This window comes from Geotrypetes seraphini, chromosome 13, assembly GCF_902459505.1.
Source record: "Geotrypetes seraphini chromosome 13, aGeoSer1.1, whole genome shotgun sequence".
In the NCBI taxonomy this organism is placed as follows: Eukaryota; Metazoa; Chordata; class Amphibia; order Gymnophiona; family Dermophiidae; genus Geotrypetes; species Geotrypetes seraphini.
Window position 1 is genome coordinate 46,308,224 of NC_047096.1, and position 22,089 is coordinate 46,330,312.

General features: G+C 47.9%; 1 protein-coding gene across 2 annotated transcripts in view; it reads right to left on the reverse strand.

The window, feature by feature from the left end:
* The window catches only part of ST14 (suppression of tumorigenicity 14), a 176,011-nt gene that overhangs the window by 23,592 nt on the left and 130,330 nt on the right, over positions 1–22,089 (reverse strand). Inside the window, exon 19 of one of the 2 annotated variants that reach the window (XM_033919387.1) lies at positions 9,573–10,152. The exons of the other annotated variant lie outside the window; for it this stretch is intronic. Coding sequence (XP_033775278.1) covers positions 9,991–10,152 — 162 coding nt within the window. The 3' untranslated portion in view covers positions 9,573–9,990. Of the gene's footprint in view, positions 1–9,572; positions 10,153–22,089 lie in introns of those variants that run through there. 2 annotated transcript variants of the gene reach the window in all.

The window sequence follows — 22,089 nt, forward strand, 5'->3', positions numbered from 1 at the left end:
ATAGCCCACCAAGTCTGCCCATTCCAAGTATCCCCTCCCCTGAATTTACTCCCTTAAAGATCCCACGTGAGTATCCCATTTTCTCTTAAAATCCGTCACGCTGCTGGCCTTTATCACCTGGAGTGGGAGTCTGTTCCAATGATCCACTACTCTTTCGGTGAAGAAGTACTTCCTGGAGTCGCCATGAAACTTCCCTCCCCTGATTTTCAGCGGATGCCCTCTGGTGGTCGAGGGTCCCATGAGCCAGAAGATATCATCTTCTGACTCGATGTGTCCCGTGATGTGTTTCAATCATATCTCCCCGTTCTCTTCTTTCCTCAAGTGAGTACAGCCGCAATTTTTTTAATCTTTCTTCATATGTGAGATCCTTGAGCCCCAAGACCATCCTGGTGGCCGTTCGCTGAACCGACTCGATCCTCAGCACGTCCTTTCGGTAGTGTGGTCTCCAAAACTGAACACAGTACTCCAAGTGAGGCCTCACCATGGCTCTGTACAACGGCATCATAACTTCAGGTCTCCTGCTGACGAAACCTCTGCGGATACACCCCATCATTTATCTTGCCCTGGAGGAAGCCTTCTCCACTTGATTGGCAACCTTCATGTCCTCACTAATGATCACCCCTAGGTTGCGTTCCGCCGTGGTCCTAACCAAGGTCTCACCATTTAGTACATAAGTTCTACGCGGGTTTCTCTTACCCAGATGCATTATCTTGCATTTTTTAGCATTGAAGCCTAGCTGCCAAATAGTTGACCATTGTTCCAGCAACAGTAGGTCGTGTGTCATATTATCAGGTAATAAGCTTTTGCCTACTATGTTGCAAAGTTTGGCGGCGGCGGCGAACAGTGATACCCTTCCTCTAAGTCCTTGCGTCATATCTCTTATGAATAAGTTAAATAGAATCGGGCCCAGGACCGAGCCCTGCGGCACTCCACTGATCACGTCCGATGCTTCGGATGGGGTACCGTTCACCACCACCTTCTGAAGTCTACCGCTCAGCCAATCCCCAACCCATGTAGTTAGAGTGTCTCCTAATCCTATCGATTTCAGCTTGTTCAGTAATCTTCGATGAGGGACGCTATCAAATGCTTTGCTGAAGTCCAAATATACCACGTCCAGTGACTCTCCGGCGTCCAGTTGTCTAGTAACCCAGTCAAAAAAGCTAATCAGATTAGATTGGCAGGATCTGCCTTGGGTGAATCCGTGTTGGTGTGGATCACGCAGTTTTTCTTCGTCTAGGATTGTGTCAAGATTCTGTTTGATCAGTGTTTCCATGAGTTTACATGAGTTTTATATTGCCTTAAAAATTCAAATCGGGAGTCTAGCAGAAGGTTATTGTAACAACGCAAAAAGATTTGCCGTCTCTCTTTAGGGATGGATTTACTAAAGTGCAGTAAGATTCTGCAGTTACCATGCATTCATTGCCAAAATTAATGTGTAAGTAACTGCAAACCTTTAACTATTGGTGTAGGGGGGCCTGTCCAGCATTTTCCCATCCAGTAAACACAGAGACAATAACACTTAGCATGCATTAACTGCATTGCAGCATTGTTAGCTTTCTTATTGAAATGGCATTTATTATTTCATAGAAAATTTTCTGCACCACAATATTTACCTCTGTGTTAACTGTGTAATCCTCATCCTATTCTGTATTAGGCAATGGGAATTAGCATGTATTAATTTCTGTGTTAAAATGTATTTCTCACCTGATACCTAGGTAAGTTACAAATAACACATAACATCCATTTACATCATAAAAATATCAACAGTACAAAACAAGATATTCAGTTATCAGCAGCCTGCAATATCCTAAAAACCTGCCTGCCTGCCTGTCTTGTTTTTTTTAAAGCAATTTACAAAACTGGTCACTACCTTAATCTCAAAGTTCCTCGTAGTTTATTCCACATTCTCCCTTAAGCATATTAACCATCTGAAGTATAGGAGCCAACTTTTCAAAAGAATTTGAGGTGCTTAACTCAGTGGAAATTGCTCTCCCTCCAAGGTCAAGAAGTTTGTTCAATATTGGGGATGCTCAAGCACCCACGGAGCTGGCTCTTATGATGTGAAGTACACTCATGATGTATATTGTACTATAGAGTACTAAAAAAATGTTTTTAGAGACACTGAAAGCAAAATCCGACCAGGGTACAAAAAAACTTTCATGCTTTACTTTCATGTTGTACAGTCTGTCTGTCTCCACACAGGACTTAAATCCAAACACAAACTTAAATAAAAAGATGCTAAAAGCATTCTTTAGTACCACATTCATATCTGAAATGGAGAAACTTTATAAGGCAAAAAAAAAAAAACCACCCCAAAAAAACCCAGTGATGATGTTTTAGTGCTTTCAAGTTCCCTCTGTCTAACCTTGGGAAAAAGTCATTCTGACTGTAAAATCAAATGATATTAATTTTTCATAGTTTCATACTGTGAAATGTGAGAGAATAAATGCCCCATATTTTCTGAGGACAGGTAAACTACTAAATCTGTTGCAACAAAATTAGAAAACAGGGAGAGCCTTCCGATTCAAGGTTTACTCATCCAGTGGGACATTATCTTGGGTCCCAAGTACTCCATGACCATGAGTTTTATTACCTAGCCTACAATAGGGTACTTGGTTTTTAGCTTACACACTGTACAATTCATCGATCCCCCTAAACCAGGGGTCTCAAAATCCCTCCTTGAGGGCCGCAATCCAGTCGGGTTTTCAGGATTTCCCGAATGAATATGCATGAGATCTATGTGCATGCACTGCTTTCAATACATATTCATTGGGGAAATCCTGAAACCCCGACTGGATTGCGGCCCTCAAGGAGGGACTTTGAGATCCCTGCCCTAAACCGATATGTCAACATGGAAGCCGTCGTCCACTAGAGATTTTCTTCCATTCTGAGCACGAGACAACAGTCCTTAGAAATCATTTTAAATTAGGTTTACACTCAGTAAAACTATTTTAAAAACCATTAGCGCATACTCCATAGGCAGATTAAATTAATGGTGTTTTTGCCACAACATAGCTTCTTTCTATACGAAATTACATTTTTGTTTAAAAGGCACTATCTATGCTTTATTTACAACACATACTGTTGCATGTTTGGCAAAGGCACAGGCGGAAGAACAAATGGCTAAAAATGTAAAAAAGGGAGATAAAAATTTTTTCAGATATATTAGTGAAAGGAGGAAGATAAAAAAATGGAATTGCTAGGCTGAAAGATGCTGGGAACAAATATGTGGAGAGTGATGAGGAGAAAGCAAATGTGCTAAACAAATACTTCTGTTCTGTGTTCACAGAAGAAAATCCTGGAGAAGGACCGAGATTGTCTGGCAAAGTTACACAAGAAAATGGAGTAGATTCTGCGCCGTTCACGGAGGAGGGTGTTTATGAGCAACTTGAAAAACTGAAGGTGGACAAAGCGATGGGACCAGACGGGATCCATCCCAGGATACTAAGGGAGCTCAGAGAGGTTCTGGCGAGTCCTATTAAAGACTTGTTCAACAAATCTCTGGAGACGGGAGTGATTCCTGAGGATTGGAGGAGAGCGGATGTGGTCCCTATTCATAAAAGTGGTCACAGGGATGAAGCAGGAAACTACAGGCCGGTGAGCCTCACTTCAGTTGTTGGAAAAATAATGGAAGTGTTGCTGAAAGAAAGGATAGTGTATTTCCTTGAATCTAATGGGTTACAGGATCCGAGGCAACATGGCTTTACAAAAGGTAAATCGTGCCAAACGAACCTGATTGAATTTTTTGATTGGGTGACCAGAGAGCTGGATCGAGGACATATGCTAGATGTAATTTACTTGGATTTCAGCAAAGCCTTTGATACAGTTCCTCATAAGAGGCTGTTGAACAAACTTGAAGGGCTGAAGTTAGGACCCAAAGTGGTGAACTGGGTCAGAAACTGGCTGTCGGACAGACGCCAGAGGGTGGAAGTCGCTCGAAGGAAGGAAAGGTGACTAGTGGAGTCCCTCAGGGTTCGGTGCTGGGGCCAATCCTGTTCAATATGTATGTAAGTGACATTGCTGAAGGGTTAGAAGGAAAAGTGTGCCTTTTTGCAGATGATACCAAGATTTGTAACAGAGTAGACACCGAAGAGGGAGTGGAAAATATGAAAAAGGATCTGCAAAAGTTAGAGGAATGGTCTAATGCCTGGCAACTAAAATTCAATGCAAAGAAATGCAGAGTAATGCATTTGGGGATTAATAATAGGAAGGAACCGTATATGCTGGGAGGAGAGAAGCTGATATGCACGGACGGGGAGAGGGACCTTGGGGTGATAGTGTCCGAAGATCTAAAGGTGAAAAAACAGTGTGACAAGGCAGTGGCTGCTGCCAGAAGGATTCTGGGCTGTATAAAGAGAGGCGTAGTCAGTAGAAGGAAGAAGGTGTTGATGCCCCTGTACAGGTCATTGGTGAGGCCCCACTTGGAGTATTGTGTTCAGTTTTGGAGACCGTATCTGGCGAAAGACGTAAGAAGACTTGAGGCGGTCCAGAGGAGGGCGACGAAAATGATAGGAGGCTTGCGCCAGAAGACATATGAGGAGAGACTGGAAGCCCTGAATATGTATACCCTAGAGGAAAGGAGAGACAGGGGAGATATGATTCAGACGTTCAAATACTTAAAGGGTATTAACGTAGAACAAAATCTTTTCCAGAGAAAGGAAAATGGTAAAACCAGAGGACATAATTTGAGGTTGAGGGGTGGTAGATTCAGGGGCAATGTTAGGAAATTCTACTTTACAGAGAGGGTGGTGGATGCCTGGAATGCGCTCCCGAGAGAGGTGGTGGAGAGTAAAAACTGTGAATGAGTTCAAAGAAGCGTGGGATGAACACAGAAGATTTAGAATCAGAAAATAATATTAAAGATTGAACTAGGCCAGTTACTGGGCAGACTTGTACGGTCTGTGTCTGTGCATGGCCGTTTGGAGGAGGATGGGCAGGGGAGGGCTTCAATGGCTGGGAGGGTGTAGATGGGCTGGAGTAAGTCTTAACAGAGATTTTGGCAGTTGGAACCCAAGCACAGTACCGGGTAAAGCTTTGGATTCTCGCCCAGAAATAGCTAAGAAGAAAAATAAAAATAATAATTTAAATTGAATCAGATTGGGCAGACTGGATGGACCATTCGGGTCTTTATCTGCCGTCATCTACTATGTTACTATGTATGTGAGAGAGCTCATGGTGTTCATAACCCTCTTTTATAGCCATAAGGCAGTATGGCATGTCATCATGGAAGCTGGCTTCTCTGCCTTTTCATGCATCAGGTCTAAATTGGCTCTGCTAATTACTAATGAGAAGTAAAAGGCACAAACCAGTACAGGTAAACACAAGCACAGATTAAAATGAAGAGAAATGCAGATTTTTACATGAACCTAACACGGCCATGTTTCTGCCTGAAATTATCACATTAATATAATCTACTATACTAGTTTATTTAATTAGCAGATATTAATCTGTACATTTTTATACATAGTGATCACCTTCAGTTATTTTACTTCCCCAATCTTTAAGAGAATAGGGCCTCAGAGTTTGAGCCATTAACCCATACGGGTCACAAAAAGTGACAAGTTCACCCAGCTCACAAGTCAGTTATAGGTAGAGAAACCCCTTAATTACTTTTTTTCTTTATTTCTTTACACTATTTATCTTTTTACTTTTTATCTTTTATTTCTTTCACTTTCTATTAATGATAGAAACATAGAAAAAAGCAGCAGAAAAGGGCTGTAGCCCACCAAGTCTGCCCATTCCAAGTATCCCCTCCCCTGAATTTACTCCCTTAAAGATCCCACGTGAGTATCCCATTTTCTCTTAAAATCCGTCACGCTGCTGGCCTTTATCACCTGGAGTGGGAGTCTGTTCCAATGATCCACTACTCTTTCGGTGAAGAAGTACTTCCTGGAGTCGCCATGAAACTTCCCTCCCCTGATTTTCAGCGGATGCTCTCTGGTGGTCGAGGGTCCCATGAGCCAGAAGATATCATCTTCTGACTCGATGCGTCCCGTGATGTACTTATATGTTTCAATCATATCTCCCCGTTCTCATAATCTTGCACCCGTGTTCGTATCCTATCAATAAATATCTTCAATGCTTTCACTTCACTGCTAAATAAATAGTGCAAAAAGTCAGGTAAAGGAGTTCTGTTGCTACTATTATTCACAGTTCAATCATATCCTTTATGTAGACAAAATGTAAGAAATTCAACTTATCTTTAGCTGTTTTGGTAAAGTACATCGGACACTTCCATCCCAATAGTGTCTCAGAACTTAAGGCATGTTCTCATGGCCGCTATTAAACAACCAATGCGGCCTGCATTTCGTGGGGTTTAATCCTCCCCACTGCGTCAGGATATTTTTCACAGCAGCCCCAATTCAGTTTAATGTTCAGTGACAAACTGCTGCCCTGAGAAGAATCAAAATGGCCCATGTTTCTGCCTGGACAGCTGCGTCAGGGGCAATACTATAGGAGTTTCTTTGTGGGCCTAACCCCTATTAATAAAAAGCAAGTTCTAGCAACACAGCATTTTAAAACTGCTTTTCTCTTCATTTTGATCTGCTTGTTGTTTCTAGCTGTTATGTACAAACCAGTAAAGGTCAGCTAACATGAAGTTTAAAACATGATAAATTTTTAAAAATTCTCTCATCCATTTTTCTATTGTTGAATATATGTCTTTTATGCTGTCTTTATATACATTTGATATACAATTTAATAATCTTTATAAATCACCTTTTATTGAACTCATATTTATACGGCTTGCTTATATTCTCTCTCTTCCCATCTTTCAGTTAATCCTTTACTTGTTTTCCTGGGTTCATAGACAACCCTGCGAAAGACAAAGGTGCGCGCTGACAACTGAGCACAAGATGGAGGTGCGCGCCGAAGAAAATTACAGTTTTTAGGGGCTCCGACAGGGGGGTTTGTTGGGGAGCCCCCCAGTTTACTTAATAGAGATCGCGCCAGCGTTGTGGGAGGTTTGGGGGGTTGTAACCCTCCACATTTTACTGTAAACTTAACTTTTTCCCTGTTTTTAGGGAAAAAGTGAAGTTTTCAGTAAAATGTGGGGGGCTTACAACCCCCCACAACCCCCACAACGCCCCCACAATGCGCCCCACAACCCCCCCCCACAACCCCCCACCCCCCGTCGGAACCTTAAAAACTGTAATTTTATGCGGCGCGCACCTCCGCGCTGCGCTCAATTGTCTGCGCGCGCCTTTGTCCCCGGCACGCTTTTGACCTGACATCGTTTTCCTGTATCATCACTACATTTGTCGTTGTGCTTGTTGTTAATCTGTGGGCCGTTTACATTTCTGACCACTTCCATCGTGCAGTCTTATCTTTCATTACTCCAGCTGTTTCTCCATCAAAATAGTTCTTTGAATAATCCCTCCACTCACAAGACTGATTTAAGGGTCCTTTTTACTAAACAGTGGAAAGCACTGGCATGCATTTACCACACATTAAAAAGGCTTACCACGGGATTTGTGTTGGCGTCCTGCGGTAAAGTGACCAATTTGTGCGTACACTTCGTGTGCTAAAAAATAATTTTCAATTTTCTTGAAAGGGTGTGTTAAAAGGGTGGAGAGTGGGCATAACATTGCTAATCAGTTAACAAACAAACAAAAATTTAAGACCTATAAACAAGACTTTCAGGATGGTTGCAGAGAACTGACAGGTGTTACTGTCAGTCACTCACACTGATCAAAACATCTCATTTTCATTACCAACCATATTTTTAAATCTGTCCCGCTCAATTACAAAGTTTGTCTTCCTTATCATACTTCTGCCGCTGCTGGGATAGAAATAGACCTCATGTCACTAGAGCCAATAATATCAAGAAGCTGGAAACCCCCAATATACTATATCCTCTATACAAATCAGATTTATGCTGTATTTTTAATTATTCCTGAACGTTTACTCTAACTGAACTGAAGGAAAAAGCTTAGTTTTTCTGTTCTTAAGCCAAGTTTTACTAAATATTGCATTGTTCTATTCTGTGGTTCTATGAAGAGGAGTACTGGAGGGGGGGACCGGAATAAAGAACAAGACGACTTATGCCTGTGCACAGAAAAAATAAATTCAAACTCTTTCCTGAGGGTTGTCATCTGTGTGCCTATAGTAAATGTCAGTCCACGCATAGGAGCCTGAATTCCAAACTCTGCCATGTAATGTGAGTCATGGATTGTCACAATAGGCAGGCAACTAGCCACTCAACTGTTCCTCGCTGCAAAGTCTAATAAGCCTCAGTCATCTGTAATATCATAATAAAAAACACAAATCCTTCCTGCCCCCCACAGGCTGAACAGCATGGGAAAATGACGGTGGGGGCAGATAGGGAGAGAATCCTGACAGAATACAACTGCTGTGTACCTATAGAAATAGAAGAACAGGAGTTTAACGTGAGAATAAATCTTTAGGAGACCACATGTGCTTTGCCCAGTGCAAGCGTACTAAACCTTCCTTCAGAGCTTTCAAACATTTCTGCATTGTTCCCGACAGCCACAGTTCAAACTCATACCAGATTCAGCTAAGATGCTACCAAACAAATCACGTAAAATATCAGATGCCTCTAATCTTGGCTTTGTCTCTGCTCTTTTATAATCCTCATCTGTTAGTTTTAGTATCCAACTATTTTAGCGGGCATAGCACTTACTAAAACTCCCACACCCTACAAAGATATAGGGCTCCTTTTACTAAGCTGCGATAGTGGCTTTAGCGCGCACGTGCTAGACTCTAACACTTGCATTGAGCTGGCATCTAGCCACGTGGCGCAGGTTTAGCACACCCTAAAAATGCTATCACAGCTTAGTAAAAGGAACCCATAATTTTGGTGTAAGAAACTTTAATGTTACTTTTTTTAAAAATCCAAGAAATCCCAAAGGTTTTTGTTATATTGATTACAAAAAACCACATTATATTAATCTTAAAAACATCAGATCCATGTGATCCTTTGAGAAGGCAGCATAGTTAAGTGGTCTTCTAGCAGCTGATGGTGGTCCTCTATCCTGGATCTGTCTGTTTTAAGAATGTCTCAAAAGTTTAAAAACAATCCACCCCACCCCTCTGTGGAATTGACTTTTCTTCATCTTTACGACTGAGGGGGGGAGGTGGCTTTTTCCAAATTACTTTTGACTGTTGACCGGGTGATGGTGGTACAATTTTGGCATTCACAGACCCTGCCGGAGTGTGACACGCTGACATATAAGTTAACTGCACTGAAGCATCATAAATGGAGATCAAATAAAAATGATTCACAAAAAAAAATAAATGGGGTAGATTTGAGAGACAATGGCATTCGTTTGAGCGTTGGTGCAAAACTGGGTGGGGGTGGGGGAGGGGAGGGTATTGGTTCTGTTGCCTGAATGCACATGGAGGTGGGTATATTGGGGTGTTCTGGGGATGTGCTATGTACTTTTTCTGGCTGCGAAGTGTTATGCTGTGTTTCGCATTGTATTCAATCTTACTTTGCTGTGTTGTACCTTTTTTATATTAATAAAGCGTTAATAAAAAAAACAACCTTAAAAACATTACCCTGGTTACATGGCATCATCTCTTCAGTCACTATACTCGTATTCAGAAGTATATACAAGTATTCCAATGGTTATTTACTGAAGACCATCCTCAATGCTTTTGTATAAAAGAAAACAATCGATCAAGATATATCCATGCTGAAGATTCAGTTTTTGAAAGCAAGTAGTAACTTGACAAGATATTTTCCAGACTCTGCATCTGTAAAAACTCAGGATGCCTTAGTAAAAAGACACCTAAACAGAATTCAAGAAACACACTTGCTGCAATTTTGAAGACTGCAAGAAAGTTCAAGCATCTCTTCTCAGCCACTTTTGAAATAAGTGGCGCAAATCGTCGTTTCATAAATAAAGGGAAGAAATGCTATTCCAACTGTCCTCTCATTGTGAAGAAGTCTCTTGACTGAGTAAATTTTTCAAATCTGGCAAAACAGAAGAAGCCAGCTATATTTATCCTGTCCTTGCATTTCCAGGACTACAATTCTGTCTGGTCCGTGATCCACTTCCTCAATGCTGTGACCCTGGTGTAGAGTCCTGGTTTGTTGCGTCTAGCACAGCCGTCTCCCCAGCTGACCACACCCGCCAAGTACATTCGACCATTTGCTTCCTTGCTTGACAAAGGCCCACCAGAATCTCCCTGAAAAACATGCCAGTAATACAAGATGAAATAATAAAGCATCATTCTATTAAATTCAGCCTCGCCTGGCTAAATGGAAACAAAAAAGTGACCTTTTACTTACAACTCTCCTTAGTTCAGTTTCTTCCCTGCCATCTTTTCCTCTCTATTTTGTAGCCCAAGAGGTTTTTTTCTGTTCTTTTGAGTTTCCATCAAGGGTGTAGCCCAGGGGTCCCCAAAGTCCCTCCTTGAGGGCTGAATTCAGTTGGGTTTTCAGGATTTCCCCAATGAATATGCATTGAAAGTAGTGCAAAGCTAGGCACTACTTGTAATCAATTTGAATGAAGAATATTCTCATATAACAGCCAGCTTCAGTAAGATGTTATCTCACTGATTTACCAAACTTCATTCTGTATAACTTCACAGTATTTTAAGGTCCTCAGCGGGCCACCACACACTCAAACCATCTCATTGTGTGGGGCCCAGTTTACCAGTAGAGGTGGTGAAGAAAAATACTGTTTACTGAATTCAAGAAAGCATGGATCAGGCACTTTGGATCTCTTAGGGAGAGGAGGAGATAGTGGATGCTGCAGATACAGTGGCGTAGTAAGGGGTGGGAGCGCTGGCACCTGTCCTCTCTTCCCACTGCTCCTTCCTACTGCCACTCCCCCCTCCACTGTACCTCTAGCTCTTTCACTGCCTTGAGCAGTAACATCAATCTGCTGCTTGTGCCAGCGTCTGCTCTTTTTTAGGAAGTGATGTCAGAGGGAAAGCCGATGCGGGCAGGAAGTTGGTGATGCTGCTTGCGCCGGGGAAGTTTGAGGTACAGGAGAAGGAAAGGGGCGCGTGCACACGGGTGGGGGGGGGGGCAGAGAAGAGGGCGAGGAGGGGCCCCACTTCCTTGGGCGCCTCTTACCCTCGCTACGCCACTCTGCTGATGGGCAGACTGCATGGGACATTTGGCCTTCATCTGCTGTCATATTTCTCTGTTTCTATTTGTCTATATTTCTCCGTTACTTCCTTTTAAGGATGATGTCGGTTAGATCAGCCTGAGGCCTGCATAGTAGTGCAGCATGCTACCATATCGGAGACCTGGAAATGATCCCAAACTGCTTCCTCCTTCCTATGAGCTGCCCAGGGTTAGAGAACAGCAGTCTGTGGCAATTGATAGACTATTTGATATCATTATAAAGTCTTAGGTTTTAAATAAAACATGATTTAAGGTTCATGGCAGTGTATCCATGTTCTAAGGTGTAAACCAGTGGTGTAGCCATGGAGAGGCCTGGGCTCCCTCTCCTTCAGCTCGGGCCCCCTTGGCTTTCATGGCTGATGGGGGATGTCTCTTGCCTGAGTCACGCCCGCAGCAGCATTTTATTTCAGCTTTCAGCAGGTGCGCTTTGGTCACTAATGCTGACTTTCTCGCGCATGCACAGTTTAGTTTTAGCTGAGCATTTGCGGGAGAGCTGGCATTAGTGGCTGAAGTGCACCTGATTTAATTAAGTGCCGCTGCAAGTGCGACTCGGGCAGGAGACTTCTTCAGCTGGCGGGGCTTGGAATCTTATTTACCGTAAGCGCCCCCACATCCAAGCAGAAATGCGGAGAGAATGCACTCTCGTAAGACCAAGTAGACACGAGACAAATCTCCTCCAAGGAAAAACCCCTGGGCCGAGCCCCAAGAAGTAGGCATCGCTCCGGCAGAATGGTCATGAATGTCTTTCACCAACTGCTTCCCTGCCAGCAAGCAAGCATAAAGAATGTCCTCCTGGACCCATCGAGCGATGGAGGCTTTGGACGCCGCCATCTGTTTGAGGCGTCCCTTGAAGAATACAAAAAAGGTGATCTCAACAACAAGAAGAAATTAGAAACCTTGCTCGCAGAGAATGCTACGCACTTTCAAAAAAGCCAGTGAGGAAAAGCACGTCTCCCCAGTTCTCCTCCCAGGAAGAAGGAAGGCAAAGTGAGCTTGTCATAAAAGAAAGGATGACACCTCCTGAGAAGTAATTGTGGTACCGTCTGAACTGATACCCCAGATTATGGAAATCAGAAATAGGAATCCCCGCTGAACAAGGCCTGCAACCCGGAAAACTGCAGAGCAGAAGCAATGGCTACAAGAAATCCCGTGTTCCATGGCACAAGAAGGACATGAAGCCTTCGGTAACTGCGAAGAAGCACCTGAAAATTGCATTCCGGACTTTCTAATTGGTGTACAAATATACCGTACTCCGTTTAGGAACTGAACTACATGAAGCTGAGAAGTAATATACCTGGCTCTTGTAACCAACTAAGAACGGCACTAGAAGCGGAAGAGAATTGAACGCTAAGCCCCCGGCAATGCCCCTGTGCCAAAAAGGAACTCCGGAAGGGTGCAAATATGGAGAAGTATTCAAGAAAGGAAAAACCTCCAAAAGGAAGCAGAAGCCACAGGTTAAGACGTCTGTAGCGCCTAGATAAGAGAAGAAACAACCTGCTTCGCATAACAGGTCAGTCATGACTACTCAAAAGCTAGGTCGTAATACCAAAGTAGTACGAATATCCATATTGAGCGGACCCTAGGTGAGTAAATCCGGACATACTCGTAAACTTCATAGTCCGGCTGTCGAAAGACTCATCAGATCCGCATCTCAAGGATGGCGCCGCCAAGCCAGAGATTCTACAAATACTGTGCCCTGAAAGCGAGCTCGAGATAGCAAATCCAAGCTAAGATCAGCCAGGGGAAAACACTGAAAAAAGGGAGAAACGAGAGGCGAGAAAGAAGCCACGCTGCTACTCCCTCAGACTCCCCGTCCCTGTGCCGGCTGAAGAAGCTAGAAAGCTTGGAATTTTGAGACGAGGCCATGAGGTCTAGGACCAGGAGATCCCGCATCCGTAAAAAGAGCTGGAACGCCTGAGCCAAAAAGCACAGTTACTTACCGTAACAGGTGTTATCCAGGGACAGCAGGCATATATTCTCACATGTGGGTGAAGTCATCTACGGAGCCCCGATGCGGAAGCATTTTCAAGCAAACTTGATTGAAGATTTAAGTTTGCTCTGCTGCTCCACGCATGCGTGCCTTCCTGCTCCACTAGGGGGTGCATCCCCTCGTGGTCTCCAGTTCACTTAACTAGCCAAGAAGCCAACCTCGGGGAGGTGGGTGGGTTGTGAGAATATATGCCTGCTGTCCCTGGATAACACCTGTTACGGTAAGTAACTGTGCTTTATCCCAGGACAAGCAGGCATGATATTCTCACATGTGGGTGACCTCCAAGCTTACTGAAGAGGGATGGAGGGAAGTTGGCAATTTAAGCAAATAGATTTCGCAATACCGATTGGCCGAACCGGCCATCGCTTCTGGACAGGGAGTCCAGACAGTAGTGGGAGGTGACGGTATGAACCGAAGACCACGTGGCAGCCTTGCAGATTTCCTCAATAGGTGTGGACCTGAGGAAGGCTACGGAGGCTGCCATCGCTCGGACTTTGTGTCCCGTTACTCGACCATGCAGCGCGAGACCAATCTGAGCGTAGCAAAAGGAGATGCAATCGGCCAACCAGTTGGACAAGGTGCGTTTGGAAACTGGGTGGCCTAACCGGTTTGGGTCGAAGGACAGAAACAGTTGTGGGACTTTCCGGTGTGGCTGAGTGCGTTGGAGGTAAAAGGCCAACGCTCTTTTGCAGTCAAGAGTGTGGAGCGCCACTTCTCCGGGGTGAGAGTGGGGCTTGGGGAAAAACACGGGTAAGATGATGGACTGATTTAGATGGAAATCAGACACTACTTTAGGTAGAAACTTTGGATGGGTGCGGAGTACCACCTTGTCGTGATGGAATACCGTGAAGGGTGGGTCCGCTACCAGCGCTTGCAGCTCACTAACCCGCCGTGCGGACGTGAGCGCGAGTAAGAAAATTACCTTCCAAGTGAGGAATTTTGGATGGCATTTGTCTAGTGGCTCAAATGGAGGTTTCATTAATTGAGCCAGAACCACGTTAAGGTCCCAAACCACCGGGGGAGGTTTGAGAGGGGGGTGGACGTTTAGCAGACCCTTCATGAAGCGAGTGACTAAGGGATGGAGCGAGAGGGCTTTCCCTTCCAGGGGCTGATGAAAGGCCGCAATAGCACTGAGGTGTACTCGAATGGAGTTGGTCTTTAGGCCGGAATGAGATAGTTGAAGTAGATAGTCAAGGACCAGGGGGACGGAGACCGACACCGGGTCCTGGCTGTGGGAGGAGCACCAGGTTGAGAATCTGGTCCACTTTTGGGAGTAGCAGGTTCTCGTCGAGGTTTTTCTAGAGGCCTCCAATATCTCCTTGACTGATTGAGACACGGGGAGAGCAGTCAGGGGGAGAGAAACCAAGCATTCAGATGAAGAGACTGAAGATTGGGATGTAACAGTGAACCCTGACCCTGTGACAGTAGAGAGGGAAACAGAGGCAGAGGCAGTGGATCTCTGACACTGAGTTGACGTAGCAGGGAAAACCACGGCTGGCGTGGCCAGCGAGGGGCAATCAGGATCAGGGTGGCTTGTACTGTTTTCAGGTGGACAAGCGTCCGCAGTATCAGAGGAAACGGCGGGAACGCGTACAAGAACCTTCCCTCCCAGTTGAGGAGGAAGGCGTCGGCCTCGAGCCGGTCCGGGGAGTATATCCTGGAGCAGAAGAGAGGCAGCTTGTGATTGTGAGGGGACGCGAACAGGTCTATTTGAGGCGTCCCCCACCGTTCGAACACTCCTCGTAGGGTCTGAGAGTGTAGTGACCACTCGTGTGGCTGGAGGAGGCGGCTGAGTCTGTCCGCCAGGCAGTTTTGTTCTCCTTGTATGTACACCGCCCGAAGGAAGGTGTTGTTGGAGATTGCCCATTTCCAGAGGCGCAGGGCTTCCCGACAAAGGGGCCAAGACCCTGTGCCCCCCTGTTTGTTTATGTAGTACATCGCTACCTGGTTGTCGGTTCGGATGAGAACCACTCGGTCGCGGAGCAGATGTTGGAAGGCTACAGCTGCGAGGTAGATGGCCCGAAGTTCTAGCACGTTGATGTGGCAGCGGCGGTCTTGTGCTGACCACATTCCTTGGGTGCGTAGGCCGTCCAGATGGGCTCCCCAAGCGTACTCCGACGAGTCCGTGGTGAGTACCTTGCTGTGGGGTGGGGTGAGGAAGAGCAAACCTTTGGAAAGATTTGAAGAGTCGGCCCACCGGCGGAGCGATCGTTGCAATGAAGGAGTCACTGTCACGGAGTGGTCGATCGGGTCCCGGTCTTGACGCCATTGAGACGCCAGGGTCCATTGAGGGATTCTCAAATGGAGGCGGGCGAAGGGTGTGACATGGACGGTGGAGGCCATGTGGCCCAGGAGGGTTCCATCTGTCGGGCTGATACTGAGGTCAGCCGAGAGATCCTTCGGCTCAGACTTACTAACGCCTCCAGGCGCGGAGGGGGGAGGAAGGAACGGAGGCGAACCGTGTCCAGCGTGGCCCCGATGAACTGTAGGGACTGCGAGGGGCGTAGTTGAGATTTTGGGAAGTTTATTTCGAACCCCAGACTTTGTAGGTAGGTAATAGTCTGTTGGGTCGCTGAGATAACCCCTTCTTTGGACGGGGCTTTGATTAGCCAGTCGTCCAGGTAGGGGAATACCTGGAGGCCCTGGGAGCGTAAGGTTGCTGCTACCACCACGAGGCACTTGGTGAAGACCCGAGGTGATGATGCTAGTCCGAAGGGGAGGACTCGGTATTGTAGGTGCCAGTCCCCTACTTGGAAACGCAAAAACTTGCGGTGAGCGGGGTGCACTGGGACATGTATGTACGCCTCCTTGAGATCGAGGGAGCAGAGCCAGTCGCCCTCGTCGATCAGGGGGTAGAGTGTTGGAAGTGAGAGCATCCGAAACTTTTCCCGTACCAGGAATTTGTTGAGGCGTCTCAAGTCTAGTATTGGGCGTAGGTCTCCCGTTTTTTTCGGTACCAGGAAGTAACGGGAGTAGAAGCCCTTCCCCCGTTGGTCGGGGGGGACCTTCTCCACTGCTCTCAGGCGGAGCAGGTCTCGAGCCTCGGAGAGGAGTAGAGGTAGCTGAGTCCGGTTGGGAGGGCAATTCCTTGGTGGATTGTCTGGGGGAATGGCCCGAAAGTTGAGAGAGTACCCTGATGAGATCACGCCAAGGACCCATGCGTCCGACGTGATTTGTTCCCAGCGAGGGTAAAAGGCTTTGAGTCGACCCCCGATGGGAAGGAGGCCTGGGACTATGGCGGAGGGGGCCCGCCCCCTTCCGCGTGTCCCGTCAAAAGGACGGGGATGGTTTGGTGTTCGCGGGCGGTTGAGACTTGGGCATGGCCCTGTGGTGGGCTTGCGGGCGTCTGGGTGGGGGCCGCGAGAAAGCAGGGGTGGACTTTTGTGGGTAGCGGCGCGGAGGGGCCCTGTATGGCCTGGACGCTGGCGGTTTGGGCTTTTGCCGGACAAGGGAGGCAAACGAGCGTTCATGTTCGGAGAGGCGTTTTGTCGCCGCCTCGATAGTGTCATCGAACAATTCCTTTCCCACGCAGGGGAGGTTAGCCAACCGGTCCTGTAAGTTGGGGTCCATGTCGACCAGGCGCAGCCAAGCTAGTCGGCGCATGGCGATAGCGAAGGCTGCTTCTCTGGAGGAGAGTTCGAAGCCATCGTAGGCCGCGTGGAATAGATGAAGGCGCAGGTTGGAGAGGGACTCTAAAAGCAGGCCGAACGTTCCCTGCCGGGAGGCCGGTAGGTCAGTCTCAAAGGCTCTCAATAGTCCAATGAGGTGTTTGAGGTATGATGAGAAGGTGAAAGTGTAGCTTTGCACCCTAGAGGCCATCATTGCGTTTTGGTATAGTCTCCTGCCGAACTTGTCCAGGGTTCGGCCTTCTCGGCCTGGGGGGACCGCTGCTGAGACCCGGGACGGGTGAGCCTTTTTCAAGGAGGATTCCACTAGCAGCGATTGGTGGGAGAGCTGTGGTTGCTCGAATCCCGGGTAAGGTACTGTGCGGTACTTGGCCTCCATTTTGGAGGGTACGGCCGTGACCATGTAGGGGGTCTCTAGGTTCCTGAAGAAGGCCTGTTGGAGTACCGGGTTAGGTGGTAAGCGAAGGGACTCTCTGGGCAGTGATGGCATATCCAGCTCCGCCAGGTACTCCTTAGAGTATCTGGAGTCGGACTGGAGGTCTAAGTCCAATGCGTGGCCCATGTCTTGGACAAAGCGAGTGAAGGATGGGCGAGATGTCCTCGGGGCCCCGTGCGGGGTCGGGGAACGAGACCTTCGTCGGGTGGAGAAGGATAAGGAGGCTTCCCTCGAGTATCGAGGTTCATGCTCTGATCCATGCTCCGAGCCTGGGGAAGCACTGTGAGAGTGTTCCGGGGTTGTCGATCTTCGGCGTCTCGAGGAGCCCCTCGGAGACGATGCCGGGGTTAGGGGTACCGATCGATGTCGGATTGGTGACCTTGATCCGGACTCCCTCGGAGAATGCGTCCGAGGGGGAGTTCGGAGGATGCGCGGGTTGGAGAGTGATAACTCAGCCACCCTTAGTGGTCCCATACGAGGTGTGGGAGAACGGCCTCGTAGAGTTGGTGAACCTCGTGCCCTCTTAGAGGTACGGCGGTTCGAGGTTTCTGTAGTTCTGGTCCGACGTTTTGCCCCTCTGCGGTCTGCGGAGGGGGAACGTCTCGGGCGTCTCGGCGAGGAGTCCGAGGAGGATGGGATGCGGCGAGGATTGCGCACCTTTCCTCGAGGTTGTTCGGTGTGAGGCTCAGGCTGGTCTGGCACATTCGAGGCCGATTGAAACTGGGCCATTGCAGCGGACAGCTCCGACGTGATCATCGCTCGGAGTAGGTCCTGGAAGACGGGCACGGACAGCATCGAAGGCATGTCCACTGCCTCGGTGCGCTCCACCGGGGGCGACCTCGTATTAGAGTATTCCCGTGTGGTGGAGGCACGGCCCGAAGGCTTGGAGGGCTTAGATGGGGCTGTAAGCATGGGGCTTCCGCCATGCGTCGCCGTTGTCCCTGAGGTTGGCTTCTTCGCTGTTACAGAACCTGAAGAGGGAAGAGGGGACTTACCCGGAGCCGAGGCTTTTTGTTGTCCCGAGGACTTCGGGGTCGAGTCTCGAGGCGATGCTGAGGTTTCCGGGGCCGAGGTCAAGGCCGGGGCCGACCTCGAGGCCGAGGTGGAGGGTTGGTCCGGGGTGAAGAGATCCGCCATACGGGCTTTTCTTCGGCGGAGGGCCCGGTTTTGGAAAATAGCGCACTGGGGGCAGGAGTCGGTTGGATGAGCCGCCCCCAGACAGAGGATGCACCGGCGATGCGGATCTGTGAGAGAAAGAAGCCGCTCGCACCGGGTGCACTTTTTAAAGCCGGTCAGAGGCCGGGACATTAAATCGAAAGTAGCCGCGGCTTGATTAGCCACGCGGCCACGGGGACCCGGAAGCCTCCGGGTCGTCGAAAACGAAGCAGGAATCAAGTAAAGGAGTAAAGAATTCACGCACAGCGACTTAATCGTGAAAAAACAAGAAAAAATCGCGGTGCTAGAAGGCAGTTGGGGCAGAGCCTGAAAAACACGTCTTCTAGGCTCGCGGAAAAATTTGAACTGGAGACCACGAGGGGATGCACCCCCTAGTGGAGCAGGAAGGCACGCATGCGTGGAGCAGCAGAGCAAACTTAAATCTTCAATCAAGTTTGCTTGAAAATGCTTCCGCATCGGGGCTCCGTAGATGACTTCACCCACATGTGAGAATATCATGCCTGCTTGTCCTGGGATAATTCCCAATATCCAAGATGTAGAAGATTTCACTGCTGACTGTCCAGCACCTCTTATTTGTATTTGCTTCCAGTGTACTTGCATTCATTGATTCTATTTTGTAACTTATCGCTGACTGTCCAGCGCCTCTTGTTGTAAACCGCCTCGAACTACCAGGGCTTTGGCGGATATATAAGAAAATTAATGATTAACATACACAAAATGGGCCATGCTCCGAGGGAACGGTGAGAAAGTCTATCCATATTCTTTCCTGACTCATAACATGAATCGCCAACAGTAGAGGAAGATGAGGGTCCACCCATCGAAGTAGAACCACAACAGTACCCGCCAACCGAGTACAGCACCTACTGCCTAGGCTGTAGAGAAACACCCCCCTCATAATACTGACTGAAAAGACCTACAGTGTCACTCCGGAAGAATGGTCTGAAGCTCCAGAAAGGTAGCCTGACCATGCTCCAGAGTAGACGAGCGAACAAGTACTGAGTCGCCTATTAATACCAGACTCCTGGAGCTGAGGATGGAAGGTATCCAGCCCCCCAACCCGACAGCCCGGGATGTGTGGTGACCATAAGCTAGTCCAGCCAAGACCGAGGCATGCCTTTGCAAAGAGAAATCTCGGTGAGCCACCAAATCCTACAGAGCTATGCTTGAGGAGCCTACCAAAGAATTGGAGCCCTGAGATATCGGGAACCACCGGAACAAAAGCGACTGCTGAAGCGTTAGCATGGGAAAGCAAGCCAAAGTTCCCAGGGGAGTCTGCAACATGGAACCTTAAACCGGTACAGAATCCCATACTCTTGGTCATAGTGACCGAAGAAGAAGAACGCAAACCTGAGACTGAGACACCTCGTCCTAGTCTCAGGTAAGAACTCAGTTCACTCCCATATGAATAAAAAATAGCTTCCCGATATACCTGTAGGTAGTACAAGAGAAAAGAGCGCCATGCAAATTCGAAGTTTAAAGAACCGAGTAAAGAAACCACCCCCTATCAAGGCAGGCAAATGGCCCGATCAGATGACGTCCAAATCAAGCAGCCAGACAAGAAGAAGGTAGGCATAACGCCCGAAGTGCCAAAAATTACTGCTATCATGAATTAAAATGAACGTGAAGCCTTGGGTGGCGTGGGGCGAAACCGAAAGCGTTGCCCCAAGAGAGGCAAGCAAACCAAGCACCGATTCGGAGTCCAGTGCAATTACCGGCGATGCGAGAGCCATATTGGGATATAAGAGAATATGCCTGTGAGACTGATCGCCGTAAAGAACTCCCACTAATCGACCCCAACAAGAAAACTGCAACACGTCTCTGCATCTTTGGACCGGGGGAACCAGAATTACCGTCTCGAGCGCCAGGAAGTCTCGAAGGGGACCCTGCACCCGCACCACCTTTGGCTGCCCAACATACAGGGAGGTGCAGAAAGAACCAGCAAAGGGAAAGAGGATGCCAAGTTGACCAGTCATGCTCACGTTCCCCCCCTCCCCTCTGCTAGGACATCGAAGGAGTCAGCAGACCCCTATCAAACGACACCCGGGAGGCCGGGGAACGGGCTGGACGAGAGTGGTAAGCTCTGAATGAAAGAAAACCACCTGGAGAAGACCCCAGGTTCGCAGCATAAGAAAGATGGTAAGAAGAAGAAGAACCCGGCCAACCTGAACTATACAGCCTGGAGACTGCAAAGAAGGGTCGGAACAGCTAGTAGTGACATAACACCACTTAAGCGTCCCGTAAAACCAACTGCTCTGAAAGGGAAGACCTCACAGTAAGGCACCAACAGGATACAGTGACCCTTGGCAAAGTCCGTGAATCTGGATGGCCGAAAAAGAAGACTCCCCTCCCGAAATAGAAACATCAAGGAGAAGGCAAAACAGCCTGGGCTTCCGCCTCCAAGAGTAGCCTAGTACATGGCATCAAGGAGATGGGAATGCTCGAAGAACTATGTGCACAGGGAAAACTAAGGGGCTACGTAGCCGACGGCAGAAGAATAAGGTGCCACATAATCCGGAATGGCAACCAGGAAACACAGTCCTGGCGTCGCTCCAGAAATGAATGAAACTGAGCCCTGCACACTGGAAAAGGCTAGGTGCTACCAAGCCATCCCGCGCCATCAGCACCGTGCAGGTCAACCGGATACCTAGCACACCAGTACCAGGAAAATCGTTATAGCACTACCAGATACCAGCCGCGCGGCCCCAAGGCACCAAGCAGAGGAAAACAGACCCCAGGCAGAATCCTTACCATACAGTCACCCTGGGAGATAATAGGCTAGGACTGAACCAAGATCCATAAACTCCCTGCTGCTGATCTCCCTCAGTGGCAATTTGCCTGTATCGACTCAGTGCAGGGAGAAGCTGCAGCTGAGAAACCAAGCATAGGTCTCCCACTCCAGCAACCTGAGGCACAGCCAGAAGGCTCCTCAAGAACTGCCGCTGGAGAAAAACTCTCACAGGGAATCAAACTGATGCGGCAATAGCAAATGTAACCCACAGCCGCATCAATTTGTATTACCCTCTTTTTTTTTTTTTTTTTAATAAAAAGAACAGGGAGACTGCGGGGAGCGCCGAGAGAAGTCAGCTGCCGAACCGACTCCGAGGACGCAGCGGCGCCCCCGCCAGCATCTGAGCCTTAGCGCGAGCCTCCTGCTCGCTGAAAAGCACTGGCTCCGCAAACATGTCCATGCGTGCAACCGGAACCCCGCCGCGGCCTACGCCGGGTAAACGGCAGCTGTAGGGAACAGGCCGGAAACGGTAGGGCCCTCCCGACCAATCATTAGCACAAGCCCACGTCTCCCGCGCGCAGGAAGGAACCGGCTCGGCCAATCGCCCACCAGGCGAAAATAAGTCTAAAACACGAGCGAACTGTCCCAAGTGCAGTGAGTCAGAAATAAATAATCAAGGTGGCGAACCACGCGACTGCACAGCTGCAGTTTCCACAGAATTTACAAAAAAAACATAACCCATAGAACTCAGGACACCAACCAAACCCTGCAGTTCCAAGACAATTGCAAAAACAAAAAAACTCACAGCTCCACTAGGAAATATAAACCACAGTTGAAATACACAAAAATAAATACTCACAACCTTGTCGGCAGGGCTGGCAGACGCCGGCAGACACCGGCCGAGCCCCACAGGAAGGGCACATTCATATATAGTAAGTTAGGTCTCTTTCACTTTTTTTTTTATAAGGGAAAGAAGAAAAAAAAGAGACCTAAGTATACCCTCTATCACCGGAGGGAGGGTGAGGCAGGGAC